At 44.6% G+C, this 16,804-nt stretch overlaps 1 protein-coding gene across 2 annotated transcripts in view; it reads left to right on the forward strand.

Annotated features, from left to right (window-relative positions):
* LOC109908223 (cadherin-4) overlaps positions 1-16,804 on the forward strand; it is a 327,390-nt gene that overhangs the window by 306,707 nt on the left and 3,879 nt on the right. For both annotated transcript variants that reach the window (XM_031801612.1, XM_031801646.1), the window contains exons 9-16: positions 2,375-2,512; positions 7,087-7,272; positions 7,432-7,685; positions 10,924-11,066; positions 12,640-12,876; positions 14,958-15,191; positions 15,383-15,522; positions 15,717-15,881. In XM_031801612.1, the coding sequence (XP_031657472.1) occupies positions 2,375-2,512; positions 7,087-7,272; positions 7,432-7,685; positions 10,924-11,066; positions 12,640-12,876; positions 14,958-15,191; positions 15,383-15,522; positions 15,717-15,881 (1,497 nt within the window). The remainder of the gene's footprint in view (positions 1-2,374; positions 2,513-7,086; positions 7,273-7,431; positions 7,686-10,923; positions 11,067-12,639; positions 12,877-14,957; positions 15,192-15,382; positions 15,523-15,716; positions 15,882-16,804) is intronic.

The raw sequence follows: 16,804 nt of genomic DNA on the forward strand, positions 1-16,804 counted from the left end.
GGTCAGTACCAGACTGACAGGCTGGAACACAAACCACAGAACAAATACGGAAAGTGCTGGTGCAGTGCTCATTCACACTTGCTTTCTCTTTCTCAAATGTTCAGTCTACCCTGTCTAACACACACTGCTCAAACACACACAGCTCAAACACACACCGCTCATTCTCTATTAATGTTTGGCTAGTAAAAATGTTACCTTACATTTCAGTTGTCAATGTCAGTAACGTCTCCTTTTGGGTTGGCCATTTTTTCAACAAAGATTCGAGAACAAACTCGGTTTCTCTCAAACTCTGAACAGTGACCATTGGACAACCATTTTTAGTTTTCATTTGACCTTTTGGTGAAATGCTGGCCATTGAGTTCTGATAGCCTGTAGCCTTTTGCTCTTTCTGCAGTCTCTGGTAAAAAAAAAACAGCCTCATTCAGTACCTGTAAAAAGGATCTAATTTGACCTCCGTTTCCAGCGGTGCTCTGTTCTTATGGCCATAGATGCCTTTCAACACTTCCCATTAAAGTCCAAGGGCTTAGGCCCGTGGGAAAAGCACTGCTGTTGTTCTGCTTGGTGGAAGAAGAAGGCTTATTTCCTTTCTTAGGTGGACTCTTTAATCTAACACACTTCTGTTCAGCAGATCTAGAGGAGTCATTAGAGACCCCTTTTTCTGGCTTGTTGGGGCAACCAAACTGACGGGAGGGAGAGGATGTGTGTTGGTGTGCCTTGCGAGTGTGTTTGCATATGTGTGTACTTAGATCAACTTCTCTCAACTCTCAGGTGATGAACAAAGTGCTGCAGGACAGCATGTCCCATTTTCCCTACTGTGTGAGAGTGCCACCTGCTGTTAGGCTTAACTCACCTTTCCCTGCTCAGAGTCAGGATACCCACTGGACAGCAGCTATCTAGGACTACTGATACCTTGATGTGGCTGAATCACAGTGAGGCAGTCTGGAGAGAGTGTAAAGGGTCTATTACTGCAGTGCACTATGAGAAGAGATGGTATTGATATTTCATTATGACTGTAATAAAGAGCAGCCCATATTGAGTTTTTATTCATAGAGCTGGTCTAGTTCAGGTTAACATGTGGAGCGAGTCCTAATGACTCTGCAGAACTTTAAATGAGTCTGGGCGAGTTTAAGTGCTTTAAAACGCCTCTCTTGATCACCTGACCTGACTATTAAACACACTGCTCCCTGAGCAGAGAGAGAGAGAGAGAGAGAATTGATTTTTCCCCCCAGCTTTTTACTGACGTCCATCAGGGTTCACTAGATGGCCCCATGGGTTCCACCATCAATGTTTCTGGGATTCAGGTCCTGGCCCCAGAGCTGTTATAGGCTGTGCTCTCAACAGTGCAGAACTGGCCCAGTGATAGCAGATAGCAGGGCTGCTGAATGGTGGAAGGTTGGACGCAGCAGGCTAGGATGGGCTTCCCTCTCCTCTCCTCTTCACATTGACTGACCTGTCCTTGACGTCCAGTCTCCACACCAGCACCATAGGGGGTTTAGCCAGATGGATTAATGAGAGCAGAGAGGAGCGGTGTCTCTGAAAGGCTTACAGGGAGAGAACAGGGGAGACTGGAGAACGAGAGAGGGAGACACTATCGCTGCACTGATAGACAGTGAACCTTCAGCACCATGGACAGCGGAAAAGTATGAATGAGTTTTGTTTTTGAGTGTGTGTATGTGTGTGCGTGCGTGTGCATGTGTGTGTGTGTGACAGAGAATGACAAAATAGAGAGGAGAGAACAGTGACTCAGTGTGCTGTGTCTTCTCTACTGTCAGACGTCATGATTGACTGTTCTTTCAAAGCACTGCCTCTAGCTATTCTCTCTAACTGGGCTAAATAATGTTCATTCACTCTCTATAATATTTGCAGCACAATTGTTCTTCTTAAAGTGCCGGCACCTCCATTAGAATGAGTGATGATCAGAGCTGCTCAGAGAGTTGAAAGTAAGGCTTGTAGGCCGTAATGGATGAGCCTTTCACTCTCGCTCATAGCTCCCTCACTTTCTAAGCCTTCACTCTCTTGTGTGTGTGTGTGTGTGTGTGTGTGTGTGTGTGTGTGTGTGTGTGTGTGTGTGTGTGTGTGTGTGTGTGTGTGTGTGTGTGTGTGTGTGTGTGTGTGTGTGTGTGTGTGTGTGTGTGTGTGTGTGTGTGTGTGTGTGTGTGTGTGTGTGTCAGGCTCAGAGCTATTAATGCTGGCAGGGGTGCTGTGTCAGAGCTGCAAATGTGATACTCCTCTTCTATGCTGCAATGGTGCAAAGTGTTAGTGTGAATATATGCTTTTATGTTAGATGAGGGGGTGTGACAGTGCAGTTACCGCCCCCACATACTCTGAAAGATTATTCATTCATTCACCCACTTGATCTGATGTGTCTTTCCAGAAAGTGTCCCAGTACATCATCATCGTCCAGGCCACGGACATGGAGGGGAACCTGAACTTTGGCCTGTCCAACACGGCCACCGCCCTCATCTCTGTGACCGACATCAACGACAATCCTCCCGAGCTGACCGCCAGGACGGTGAGTCTCCTGTCCACCCCAGGACTGACCTCTACTGTAGGGCCACACATTTGTCTTCATGACAGGATAACATCAGCTGATGGATATTCAACAGGGCAGTGCCCCAACTCTGCTGTAGATGCAGTCCATGTGTCTGATGCTATCTTAGAGAACAAAAGGTCATGGCTCTTTGACAGGAGGGTAGAGAGCTGTACAGATGAGAGGGACAGAAACATGTGGAGAGATAAACAGTAGGCAAAGAAAAACAGGTCTAAAAATAGGGAGAAGAAAGGGGCCAAATGGAAAGAGAAAGAGGGAGCTACTGAAGTAAAGGGGGAGTGGTACGGAGCAACATGGAGGGACAGAAAGGGAGAGGGGATAGAGAATGATCATAGGCATTCTATTTGGTGATGGTAGGAGCCCTCGCTCTTCTGGTGACCATGGTTTGCCTGCAGGCGTCTGGCCCGAGTCCCATACACATCTGCACTGGAGGCAGCCTGTCTTCCGTATTGTGTGCGTGTGCCTGTGCGTGTTTGTTTGTGTGTGTGTGTGTGTGCGCGTCTGCGCATGCATGTATGCGTGCATCAAAAGGGAGGAGTAGTCTGTCTCTCCCTTCGTTGGTTTCTCTTTCTCTCTCTTTCTATTTCTCCCTCTCTCTCTCCTCTTTCTGTCTGTGTGTCCATCCATCTGCAGAGAGAGGAGTGTGCCAGGCAGGCAGCAGCGTAGTTCCAGCCGGATGCTCTGATAAGAGGCCCCAGCTGTCACAGACTAGCCCACTGAACAACGCCTCGCCTCGAACCACTCTGTCCTGTCTCTCTCACTCCCCTCTCACAGGGGAACACTCAAACTTCCACAGGCACACACACATACACTGCCTTGCCATACTCCTCTCCACTCCACACTGTCTCTACTCTCTCCACAACTCAGCCTCTGTCTGCTGTTGTAGGACCCCTGGTGTATCAGACATGGTGTTGGGTGGAGAGTGTTGAGAATCCTCACTGCCTCACAGTGTTTAGAACCGCGTGGCATTGCAAGAGAGATAACACATTATAATAGCAAACAAACCATTTATGACAAAGAAGGAGAAAGAAAAACTTTGGCAACATGGTTTAGAACACATGGTTTGGAACACAAGTGTCAAACTGTGTGTTCCAACAGTAACAGATGGATGGGCCTCTGTTGTGGAGGGACAGTGGTTATGTTGGTGCAGACTGCAGAGGACGGGAGAGGGAGGCAGAGAAGAGGAGTGGGGACAGGAGAGGACATGTTAGTCATAGAGACAGCTGTCTTACTGTCTTACTGCTGTGTATGACACACACACAGCTTTACTCGCGGCACACAAATACACAGACAGAAACAAACACACTCCATTTTCCTAGAAGATTCTCTGTTGTTTTGTTTGTCAACCCCTTTTCTTCTATTCCCACACAGCAAACTCCACTTGGAGCAGTTCAGTAATTATTTGTGTATGACAGACACAGGAAAGAATGTGCATCTTTCATGTGGAGATGGAGAGAAAACATAAGCACACTAATTAAGTAAAATTGCTTGCGGGGGCGTAAACCAAGCAGATATATTGCTTCTAATTTGAAAAAAGACAAATGTTTTATTCATTTCAGAACATGGGCATGAATATGAGTGTGATGTTCATCATTATGTGAAAAACAAAAAGACAATGGTACTTGCCACAACTCATTAGGCTGCATTCAGCGACTCTATAATCTCTCTCTTCTAGTGTTATGGTGGTGTGATCTAATCAGGTGTATTACACTCAGGCTAAACTCTATAATCCTGTCGACATTTTCAATTCACATCCATAATGGTGAGTGTTTGGAGCTGTGGTCTGTAGGTTCATATGTTCAAATCTCAGCCAGATAGATTCCAGTATGCCTTGATTTCATGCTATTCCTGGTTTACCTGTAGATCTTCTGTGTCTAACAGACTAGTTTTACTGAAACGTATTACTGAAGGACAGTTAGTGGCATGATTGTTGGCACAATTTTGTTTATCACTAAGTTTGTCTATCAGTGATAGTAGACGTACCACTGCATGTGGCACTTGTGTGACGTGGAAAACAGAAATTAATTGTGTTGGTGTTGCCAATGCCTCGGGCTCCTTTACCATTACAAGGAGGATATAATAACCATTAAAACACATTTAACTGTGCACCATTCTACTGAGAGAGAAGAATTTCAAGAGATGTTTTTAAGGGCATTTTTATTCACAATTCTTGCTAACATTATTGCCTTTTTGTTCCCGTTGTTGTTTTCAACCAATACTATGTTCTATTGAGAACATTAAAAGAGCCCATAGATTCATGTTGAGTTGCTGATCCTCTTGTGAGAATAAAAATGCAGTACTACACTCTGAAATAGCAGTGTTCTCTTTTTCCAGGCTCAATTCTTATATTATTCAGTTCTTCTCAATTCAGTGTCCAACTCTGTGGTTAAAAGCAGTTCAGTGGTTGGGGTCTATTCAATTTTGAACTAGATGGATTCCATTCCAATTCAACCTGAATTGGAGTTTACTAAAGCATTCTGATTTAACTATGCATTTTTATCCTCTTGCCTTTATGAACCCATGTTGGGAGCTCCAGTTCCCTAACTAGTAACCACTGGAGGTTCCCTTCTGGATCTGTTTGTCTCTGGTTGCTTATCAGACTTCTTGATGCACCCATCCCGTTAGCGGGATCATTTTCGTCAACCACCGCTGAATTGCAGAGCGCCAAATTCAAATTAAACCACTAAAAATATTTAATTTTCATGAAATCACAAGTACAATATAGCAAAATACAGCTTAGCTTGTTGTTAAACCACCTGGCGTGTCATATTTCAATAAAGCTTTTCGGATAAAGCATACCAAGCGTTTATGTAAGCACATCTCTCTCAGTAGGAAAAATATTACAAACAGCTAGCAGCCAAGTGTTTTTAGAGTTTTTAAAGTCACGAAAGTCAGAAAAGCAATAAATTAAATTGCATACCTTTGATGATCTTCAGATGTTTGCACTCACGAGACTCCCAGTTACACAATAAATGTTCCTTTTGTTCCATAAAGATTATTTTATATCCAAAATACCTCCATTTGGTTGGCGCGTTATGTTCAGAAATCAACAGGCTCGAGCGGTCACGACATTGCAGACAAAAATTCCAAATAGTATCCGTAATGTTCATAGAAACATTTCAAAAGTTTTTTATAATCTATCCTCAGGTTGTTTTTACAATATATAATCGATAATATATTAACCGGGAATGTAGCTTCTTCAATAGGAGAGAGAGAGAAAATGGCTGCTCCAAGCTGTTGCGCATACAAAACGCTGCTGGCACCCAGCCATACAATGACGCGATGTGATCTTTCTCGCTCATTTTTCTAAATAAAAGCCTGAAACTATGTCTAAAGACTGTTCACACCATGGGGGAGCCATAGGGAAAGGACTCTGGTTAATATCCCTTTACATGGAATGAAGGCAGGCTATGGAACATGGAGCTTTCAAAATAGAGGCCACTTCCTGGTTTGATTTTCCTCAGGTTTTCGCCTGTAATATTAGTTCTGTTATACTCACAGACAATATTTTGACAGCTTTGGAAACATTAGAGTGTTTTCTATCCTAATCTGATGATATGATGATATGCATATTCTAGATTCTGAGCCTGAGAAATAGGCAGTTTAATTTGGGTACGTTTTTCATCCAAACATCAAAATACTGCCCCCTACACAGGTTATCAGACATACCACCTGTTACTTTCAAGGGTGAGGACATCTACCCAGAGCGCATTATCCAGTTAGAACAGTTGCATAAGGTTTTTAATACCACATGTCAATCTGGCTCTTCCCTTCTCTCTCCCAATGTTGTCAGACAAGCTTGGAAAGTGTTTTTCCTGTCTGTGTTGAAGCTCGGGATGAAAATGAAATAGAGGAGCCCACACACCACAGATAATGTGCATATTACATTTTTTCTGTGCTTAGCGGCGTGGCGGTGCTGCGGGGGACAGGGGGCAAGGAGGAGGAAGAGGGGGGGTTGGATGCAGCCATAGCGCCACGATGAAGTCATTAGATGGAACAGCAGCTGGCAGTCACACACCATAAACCAGTTAACGCATCACAAGAGGAAACACAGATTATTGTCTGACAATGACAGCTGTGTGTGTGTGTACAGTATGTGTTGTGTGTTTGTGTTTCTTGATTAATAAAGAGACTGCTGCAGAATGTAACTTTGCGATGTTAGTTGGGCTAGATTCCTGTACAGTAGGTTTTTGTGTTGTTTCTTATGCTGTTTCTGCTGAGTTTCCTCTATCATTTAGTGAGACTGAATAGTTTTAGATTGGAATATAATGAAGATCGTTACCCAAAGATGGTCCATGCAATCTATTTAATTGCATTACTTATTTAACTGCTTAATTGGTAAATGTGCAGAATTAAATGTAAATGTATAAACACTTAATTGAACAAATCCATTGGTTTAAATAAATATTTCCACACGGACATTCAGCAGTATAAGGAACAGAATGGCTGTAATGAAAACAGTGTGTCTATTATCCAAATTCATACAAATATCTCACTTACTCCCTCCCTCCCTCACACCCTCTCTCTGTCTGTAGTTTTCGGGGGAGGTTCCAGAGAACAGTGTGAATGTGGTGGTGGCCAACCTGACAGTGATTGACAGGGATCAGCCCCACAGCCCTAACTGGGCTGCCCAGTACCGCATCGCCAGCGGAGACCCCCAGGGTCACTTCCTCATCCGCACCAACCCTGTCAACAACGACGGCATGGTCACTGTGGTCAAGGTAGGGGACTCATTTACTGTTTTACATAAACAACTCCAAGTGCTTTGGTTCCATATTGATATGGGTGCATTTGAGTTGTTATTTAATTTAACTTTGCCTTCTCTCGTTCTCAACCTCCCTCCTTACATATCTTACTTCCCCACCCTTCTCTCCCTCCAGCCGGTGGACTATGAGCAGAACAGGGCCTTCATGCTGACTGTGATAGTCTCTAACAAGGCCCCCCTGGCCAGTGGGATCCAGTCTTCTCTCCAGTCTTCAGCTGGGGTCACCATCTCCGTACAGGACGTCAACGAATCCCCTGTCTTCCCCACCAACCCCAAGTCCATCCGTTTTGAGGAGGGTGTCCCTGCAGGCACCACACTCACCGTGTTTGCTGCCCAAGACCCTGACCTCTTCATCCAGCAAACTGTCAGGTACTGAATGTTCACTGTTTTAGAATAGATGCTGATAGTATTTTGCTTGGATTTGCTCTCTCGTGAGGCTGAAACACTGCCTTCCCTAACTGAACCGCTCACAAAACCAAGGTCCAATAAATTTCTGTTGCCTAGCGACAAGAGATAAAAGGTACAATTGTAATGAGCTGGACTGTGTGTCCAGCCACACTTTCTTTCTCTACCCCTGTTTCTCTCCATCTCTCTCCTCATCGATCCCTCTATTGCTTGCATCCGGGGCCATACTCCCTGAGTGGTTTGGCACTGGGGCATGGTGCTGTCTCTAAATCGACCCAGTGGGTCTCCCTGGAGAGAACTCCCACATACTCACCGGGTCAAAGGTCACTGAGCAACTCCAGCCACTCCATCCCCAGATTCAGCACCAATCAATTCAACTCTAAATTCAGCCTAACACTAGTACTCAGAGGCAATCTGGAAATGTTAGAGAATTGATGCGGTGCAGGCAAACAAATAAACTCTAAAAACACCAGTTCTTCTCATAAATGGACTCCCTCGTGCAAACTTACTCTTTCACTGTTATTTTGTCTTCTTAGAGCCACAGAACTCCTCTTTTTCTCTCACCTCCCTCTCTCTCTAACTCAATCCTTTCACTTTCTCAGTCTCTTTCTTTCTCCTTTATTGATGAGAGGTCAGCGCTCCTGTCTTCTCCAGAGATGTCGTGGCAGCAGACAGGCAGTTCATGTTTGGACAGCCTAATCTCCACTGGTTGATTCACTTGCCCGACAGATGACGTGAGGATCTACAGTGTGTGTACACCAGAAGAGACTCCTCCTTCCTTTCTCCTGCCCCATGACTCCTCCTCCCTTCATTCTCGCTAATCTAGACGGGAAGGAAGAGGAGAGTAGAGAGGAGAAGAAAGAGTTGGACAGGGTCTGATTTGCCAGCTGATTTCACTTTCAGACTACAGGGCAGTAGTGACATGCGTAGATGGATCATAGATCTTCCTCACCAGCTGTGTGTCCTTCTCCCTGTGCCAGCCTCTGCCAGCTGGGTGCTGGGTGTCAGAGAGAGGCTTGAGTGCCCCTGGGGTGCCACCGTGGCATGGGAAGAGATGACAGGGCCTCTCATGCCAACTAGAGACCTCTGTTTCACCTGTCAAGGGACACCAAATCCAAACTGACATCCAAGTCTGTTGTCACGACTCTCTCTAACTCTCAAGTTCCTGTTATTTTGCCGTCTATTCTGTTGTTGATATCCTAATGAAGGAACACCAAATTGAAAAATGTGTATGTATGTATCTAGACTTACCTCCCTCCATCCCTCGGAGTGCAGGATTTCCATGGTTGCAGGAGTCTAAATGTGGCAGAGTGTGTTTCATTAGCAGGAGATAGATTTAGTTGCCTAGCTGCCATAATCTCCCAGACATCTCGTTGGCACTCGCTAACCTGTGTCATCCTCCAGCGTGTTCTCTAATTAGACTCATCATAATCATCAGCAGCATCATCAAACTTCCTCCCACCAGGCATCTGATCTCTCTATACCTCTGTCTCTATATTTGCACTATATATACAAAGTATGTGGACACTCCATCAAATTAGTGGATTCGGCTATTTCAGCCACACCCGTTGCTGACAGGTGTATAAAATGTAGCACACAGCCATGCAATCTCCATAGACAAACAATGGCAGTAGAATGGCCTTACTGACTTTCAACGTGGCACTGTCATACTGTAGGATGCCACCAAATTCCTGCCCTGTTAGAGCTGCCCCGGTCAACTGTAAGTGCTGTCATTGTACTGATGAATCACGCTTCACCATCTGGCAGTCAGACGGACAAATCTGGGTTTGGCGAATGCCAGGACAACGCTACCTGTCCGAATGCATAGTGACAACTGTAAAGTTTGGTGGATGAGTAATAATGGTTTAGGGCTATATTTCATGGTTCGGGCTAGGCCCCTTATTTCCAGTTAAAGGAAATCTTAACGCTACAGCATTCAATGACATTCCAGACGATTGTGCGTCCAACTTTGTGCCAATAGTTTGAGGAATGCCATTTCCTGTTTCAGCATGACAATTCCCCCAATCACAAAGCTAGGTCCATACAGAAATGGTTTGTCGAGATCGGTGTGGAAGAATTTGTCTGGCCTGCACACAGCCCTGACCTCAACCCCATCGAACACCTTTGGGATGAATTGGAACACCGACTGCGAGCCAGGCCTAATCACCCAACATCAGTGCCCATCCTCAGTAATGGTCTTGTGACTGAATGGAAGCAAGTCCCCGCAGCAATGTTTCAACATCTAGTGGAAAGGCTCGTATAGCAGCAAAGGGGAGACCAACTCCATTTAATGCCCATGCTTTTGGAATGAGCTGTCCGTTGAGCGGCTGTCCACAAACTTTTTGTCATGTAATGTATCTTTCCATCTCTCCACACTGGCAAATGCCTTTTAACGGAGTAATCACATTGATTTAGATTGATTTATGGAGACAAATATAGACCTATACTTTTGAATTCATGTGGCAGTGTTACCTGCATGAAAGTAAGCTCCTGTACCTCTAATTAATATCTCCACTTACATACTCATTCGTTTGTGCAAATTGCTCTTAATTTGTTGTTAGCTGTCAACCAAGCTGCATGAATACCATACTGCTTCCTGATGACGCAATCTCAATCGCACTCCACACCTCCCTTTCTCACATGGACAAAGGAACACCTATGTGAGAATGCTGTTCATCAACTACAGCTCAGTGTTCAACACCATAGTGCCCACGAAGTTCATCACTAAGCTAAGGACTCTGGGACACCTCCCTCTGCAACTGGATCCTGGACTTCCTGACGGGCCGCCACCAGGTGGTAAGAGTAGGCAACAACACGTCTGCCACGCTGATCCTTAACACTGGGGCTCCTCAGGGGTGTGTACTTAGTCCCCTCCTGTATTCCCTGTTCACCCACGACTGTGTGGCCAAACACGACTTAACATCATCATTAAGTTTGCTGACAACACAACAGTGGTAGGTCTGATCACCGACAAGGATGAGATGGCCTATAGAGAGGTCAGAGAACTGGCAGTGTGGTGCCAGGACAACAACCTCTCCCTCAATGTGAGCAAGACAAAGGAGCTGATTGTGGACTACAGGAAAAGTTCAGATTAGATACAGGGTATTTGCCAATTCTACTTCTATTTGTACTGAAGGATATATTAAGGCATTATCACTATGGGATTATATATATGTTGTAATAGTTTCTACTGTGTCTGCAGGTACTCCAAGCTGTCTGACCCCGCTAACTGGCTGAGGATCAACAGGACCAATGGTCAGATCACCACCATGGCTGTGCTGGACAGGGAGTCTATGTACGTCAGGAACAACATCTATGAGGCCACCTTCCTGGCTGCCGACAATGGTAAGTCTGGTAAGTGAGTGTGTGTGCATGTGGTAATTCTGTGTGTGTGGTGTGTGTGTGTCTATCTGTCCTCCTGTGTGTACGTGTGCGTGCGTACCGCATCAGTGTGTATGCTGCCTGCTAAATGCATCCCTTGTGTACTGTGGAGAGGAGTGAAATATCTGTCTAAATGTGCCACAGGTGAGTGCTGTCGAAGCTGCTGTAGTGATTGGTGAAGTACTCTAAAACCAATCGCCCCATTACAAATAGAGGTGCTTACTCTCTGTGTTTGAGAGAGAGGGCACAGGTGGTGTTGTACCACAGAGATATTAAAGATTGGTTTGCGGGAATGAGGTGTGCTGCCCTCGAGTGCACAGAATTTAGGCAAACAAGCTGTTGATTGCCTATTGATTCCAGACACCAGTCTACATGGGGATATATTCTACTTTAATTTAATTTTGCTTTTATTCATTCTGCTCCACTAAGGAAGGAGCTCAACAAAGCACCGAACCAATCACAACAGACAAGCAGTCAATGGTGTACTCTACTGTGCTGAGGCAATAGACCTTTACATAAAGTGTCTGTAGCTCATGCACTGCTTTACTTTGTAATAGAAAACAGAGATGGATCTCCTCAGTGTGATGAGCTTGGGTGAACTCCATTCATGCAGACAGAGCAGCATCAGTTACTTAGCAGAAATTATAAACTGGGTGGTTCGAGCCCTGAATGCTGATTGACAGCCATGGTATATCAGACTGAATGCCACATTTATTTTACTGCTCTAATTACGTTGGTAAACAGTTTATAATAGCAATACGGCACTTCAGGGGTTTGTGATATATGGTCAATATACTGCGGCTAAGGGCTCTTCTTGGGCACGACACAACGCGGGCCTTATTGCTTAAATACTCCATGATAATCAGTTGGCTATACAAAGTTATAGTAGTCTTTTCTCATAGACTGTAGGTTAGGGTGTGTTTGTTGTCACGCTATATTGTAGATTATGGTGTGTTTGTTGTCATAGTATATTGTAGGTTAGGGTGTGTTTCGCCTCAGTGCATTTTAACAACAGCCCCTGTGTAAGGGAGATATGTGGTGCTTTCCAGTAGAGTCGTTTCATGTGTCCACTGAGAGTGCTGAGCTCCCGACTCACACAGAGTGAAATATTTATGTGCGGTTTCATTTATTATGGCTGTCATCACTGGGAGCTTTTAGAACAAATGCATGCTGTATTCTTCCATCACTCTCAAACCCTCTCTCAATATTCTCTCAGCTCCCTCGTTTTTCTCTTTCTCTGTTTCTTCCTCATCTCCCCTCCCTCTGTCCCTTTGCTCTCTTCTATTTTCATTCTATTTCTCCCCTCCAAATGAAATTCAATTGACGACAAGTGATTTTTAGACACTGTATATTATATGGCAGCGGGAAGATGTTTTGGGGTGGGCACCCCTACTTCCTGCGGCTGTGCTGTGTATATGCATGAAGTTTCTGTCGTCCTCAAATTGATTACATTTGTCTCTCTCTTCCTTTCTCCCCTTCTTCTTTATCTCCTCCCATCTCTCCCCCCTCTCTCTCTCCCCTCGCACCCCCTTGTCAGGTTCTCCCCCGGCCAGTGGAACAGGTACTCTGCAGATCCATCTGATAGATGTGAATGACAATGCTCCGGTGATGATGCCCAAGGAGGCCCAGTTGTGTGAACGCGCCAATCCCCGCTCCAAGGTCAACATCACAGCCTCTGATGCTGACGCTGATCCCCATGTGGGGCCCTTTGTGTTTGAGCTGCCCTCCTACCCCCCCAGCATCCGACGCAACTGGACCATCTCCCGGATCAGCGGTAAGACATGGGATCTCCGCTAGAGGTGTAGTGTGTCATTGTTCAAATTCTGTAGTCCAACTTCTCTACTTGCAATTATATTAGCACAGCTGAAAACTGTTGTACTGATTAAAGAAGCAATAAAACGGGTCTTCTTTAAACTAGTAGAGTATCTGGAGCTTGAGCATTTGTGGGTTCGATTACAGGCTCAAAATGGCCAGAAAATAAAGAACTGAATGAAGGCTAATCCATGCGAGAAATTGCCAAGAAACTGAAGATCTCGTACAACGCTGTGTACTACTCCCTTCACAGAACAGCGCAAACTGACTCTAACTAGAATAGAAAGAGGAGTGGGAGGCCCCGGTGTACAACTGAGCAAGAGGACAAATACATTAGAGTGTCTAGTTTGAGAAACAGACGCCTCACAAGTCCTCAACTGGCAGCTTCATTAAATAGTACCCCCAAAACACCAGTCTCAACGTCAACAGTGAAGAGGCGACTTCGGGATGCTGGCCTTCTAGGCAGAGTTCCTCTGTCCAGTGTCTGTGTTCTTTTTCCCATCTTAATCTTTTATTTGTATTGCTCAGTCTGAGATATGGTTTTTTCTTTGCAATTCTGCCAAGAAGGACAGCATCCCGGAGTCGCCTCTTCACTGTTGACGTTGAGACTGGTGTTTTGCAGGTACTATTTAATGAAGCTGCCAGTCTTAATTTCTCAGAACAAGAAAAGACTGACTAGTTTCAGAAGAAAGTCCTGTTTCTGGCCATTTTTAGCCTGTAATCAAACCCACAAATGCTGATGCTCCAGATACTCAACTAGTCTAAAGAAGTCCAGTTTTATTGCTTCTTTAATCAGAACGACAGTTTTCATCTGTGCTAACATAATTACAAAAGGGTTTTCTAATGATCAATTAGCCTTTTAAAATGTTAAACTTGGATTAGCTAACACAACATGCCATTGGTACACAGGAGTGATGGTTGCTGATAATGGGCCTCTGTACGACTATGTAGATATTCCATAAAAGAATCATCCCTTTCCAGCTACAATAGTCAGTCACAACATTAACAATGTCTGCACTGTATTTCTGATCAATTTGATGTTATTTTAATGGACAAAAAATGTAGCTTTTCTTTCAAAAACAAGGACATTTCTAAGTTGTCCCAAACTTTGAACCGTAGTGTCAATTTTTTTTAACCTTTATTTAACTAGGCAAGTCAGTTAAGAACAAATTCTTGTTTACAATGACAGCCTACACTGGCCAAACCCGGACGACGCTGGGCTAATTGTGCGCCGCCCTTTGGGACTCCCAATCAAGGCATGTTGTGATACAGCCTGAAATCGAACCAGGGTGTCTGTAGTGACGCCTCTAGCACTGAGATGCAGTGCCTTAGACCGCTGTGCCACTCGGGAGCCTCATCATATGTGGTTGTCCCACCTATCTATCTTAAGATGAATGCACTAACTGTAAGTCACTCTCGAAAAGAGCATCTGCTAAATGACTGAAATGTTCAAATGTAAATGCTGTTGATTTATATTGTCTAAATCTTGTCTGATGTGTGTGTGTGGATGCTGGCTCCCTGTGTGTTTGCTTCTGTGTGACAGATGACATGGTGTGGTCTCAGGCTGATGGCCTGTGGTATAAAGGAGCTCTTATATGTCACTATTCTCCTAGAGAGTAAATGGCTCTGTCTCATGTTGACGTATGACTTGTGTGCTTTGTGACAGATCACATCCATTCATCTCCCTGCCCTGATAGACAAGATGTCATCTGTGCATGTTGATGTATAGCCCCCTTTCTGTTGGCAGTCCGATACTGTTGTTTTAGTTGAAGTATTTCGTTGGAAATATACTGTTGTTTTAGTTGGAAATATGATTGGAGATATTGTGCTGCAGATGTGTGCCTGCCTGCGTGTTTATTTCGCTACAGTGACTACCTGTGTATTATTCTGTATGTATTTGCATGTACTGTATCTCTGCCAGTACTGCTCACATGGCCACAGGTGACTACAGTAAAACTCTGGAGTGGTCAACTGTTTATTTCTACACCACTGCTATATGCTTCTAGCAGTGACTGGACATTGTGTCTGTGTGACTATGTGCAGGTGACTATGCCCAGTTGAGACTGAGGATTCCCTACCTGGATGCAGAGGTGTATGATGTTCCCATCATCGTGTCGGACTCCGGTAACCCGCCCCTCTCTAACAGGTCCATTATAAAGGTCAAGGTGTGTCCATGTGATGACAACGGAGACTGTACTACCACCGGAGCTGTGGCTGCTGCCGGACTGGGGACCGGAGCCATCATAGCCATACTCATCTGTATCATCATACTGCTTAGTGAGTGTAATACACACTTATAAACACACGCACACACACACACACCTGTGCTGTAGGAGTCATTGTCTGTATAATCATACTACTAGGTACTGTATATCATGTACATCATGTACATTACACACACCACCTCTGATATATCCCTGTTCACTCCTCTATCTGTGTTGTATTGTGGTGTGTGTTGTATGTTGCAGTCCTTGTGCTAGTGTTTGTGATGTGGATGAAGCGCAGGGAGAAGGAGCGTCAGGCCAAGCCCCTGCTGATCGACCCAGAGGACGACGTCAGAGACAACATTCTGAAGTACGACGAGGAGGGAGGAGGAGAGGAGGACCAGGTCAGTGTTATACACATTACACATGCAGAGCAAGGCTTCATCTAACAACACAGCCATAGAGATGATGGCGGTGATGATGATGACGATGACAATGATGATGAAGATGGCATATTTAATAACTGTGATTGCACTCAGACACTTCCTCAGTCATTCTTACAGTCCCACTGAGTCTCCTTCCTTGCTCTGTGTTGCAGGACTATGACCTGAGCCAGCTGCAGCAGCCTGAGTCTGTGGAGCACATAATCAGTAAACCAGTGGGGGTGCGCAGGGTGGACGAGAGGCCCATCATCGCTGAGTCCCAGTACCCTGTCAGACCCAGCCTGCCCCACCCTGGAGACATCGGAGACTTCATAAACGACGTATGTTAACTATTAGACATCAGAAGTAATTTATCTCAAAATACTATTTAAGTGTTCTAATGTTTGAGTTTCTATACCAAGGAGCAATCACAGTAACAGCATAGTTCATAACAGCACAGTTCATAACAACCACAGTAACACCACAGTTCATAACAACCAGAGTAACACCACAGTTCATAACAACCAGAGTAACACCACAGTTCATAACAACCAGAGTAACACCACAGTTCATAACATTCACAGTAACACCACAGTTCATAACAACCACAGTAACACCACAGTTCATAACATTCACAGTAACACCACAGTTCATAACAACCACAGTAACACCACAGTTCATAACATTCACAGTAACACCACAGTTCATAACATTCACAGTAACACCACAGTTCATAACAACCACAGTAACACCACAGTTCATAACATTCACAGTAACACCACAGTTCATAACAACCACAGTAACACCACAGTTCATAACATTCACAGTAACACCACAGTTCATAACAACCACAGTAACACCACAGTTCATAACATTCACAGTAACACCACAGTTCATAACAACCACACTAACACCACAGTTCATAACATTCACAGTAACACCACAGTTCATAACACCACAGTAACACCACAGTTCATAACATTCACAGTAACACCACAGTTCATAACAATCACAGTAACACCACAGTTCATAACAACCACAGTAACACCACAGTTCATAACAACCACAGTAACACCACAGTTCATAACAACCACAGTAACACCACAGTTCATAACAACCACAGTAACACCACAGTTCATAACAATCACAGTAGCACCACAGTTCATACCAATCACAGTAGCACCACAGTTCATACCAATCACAGTAGCACCACAGTTCATACCAAACTTAGCAACAAGCATGCCATCAGTATAATCACTATTGC

Source organism: Oncorhynchus kisutch, linkage group LG1 (assembly GCF_002021735.2).
Source record: "Oncorhynchus kisutch isolate 150728-3 linkage group LG1, Okis_V2, whole genome shotgun sequence".
Lineage (NCBI taxonomy): Eukaryota > Metazoa > Chordata > Actinopteri > Salmoniformes > Salmonidae > Oncorhynchus > Oncorhynchus kisutch.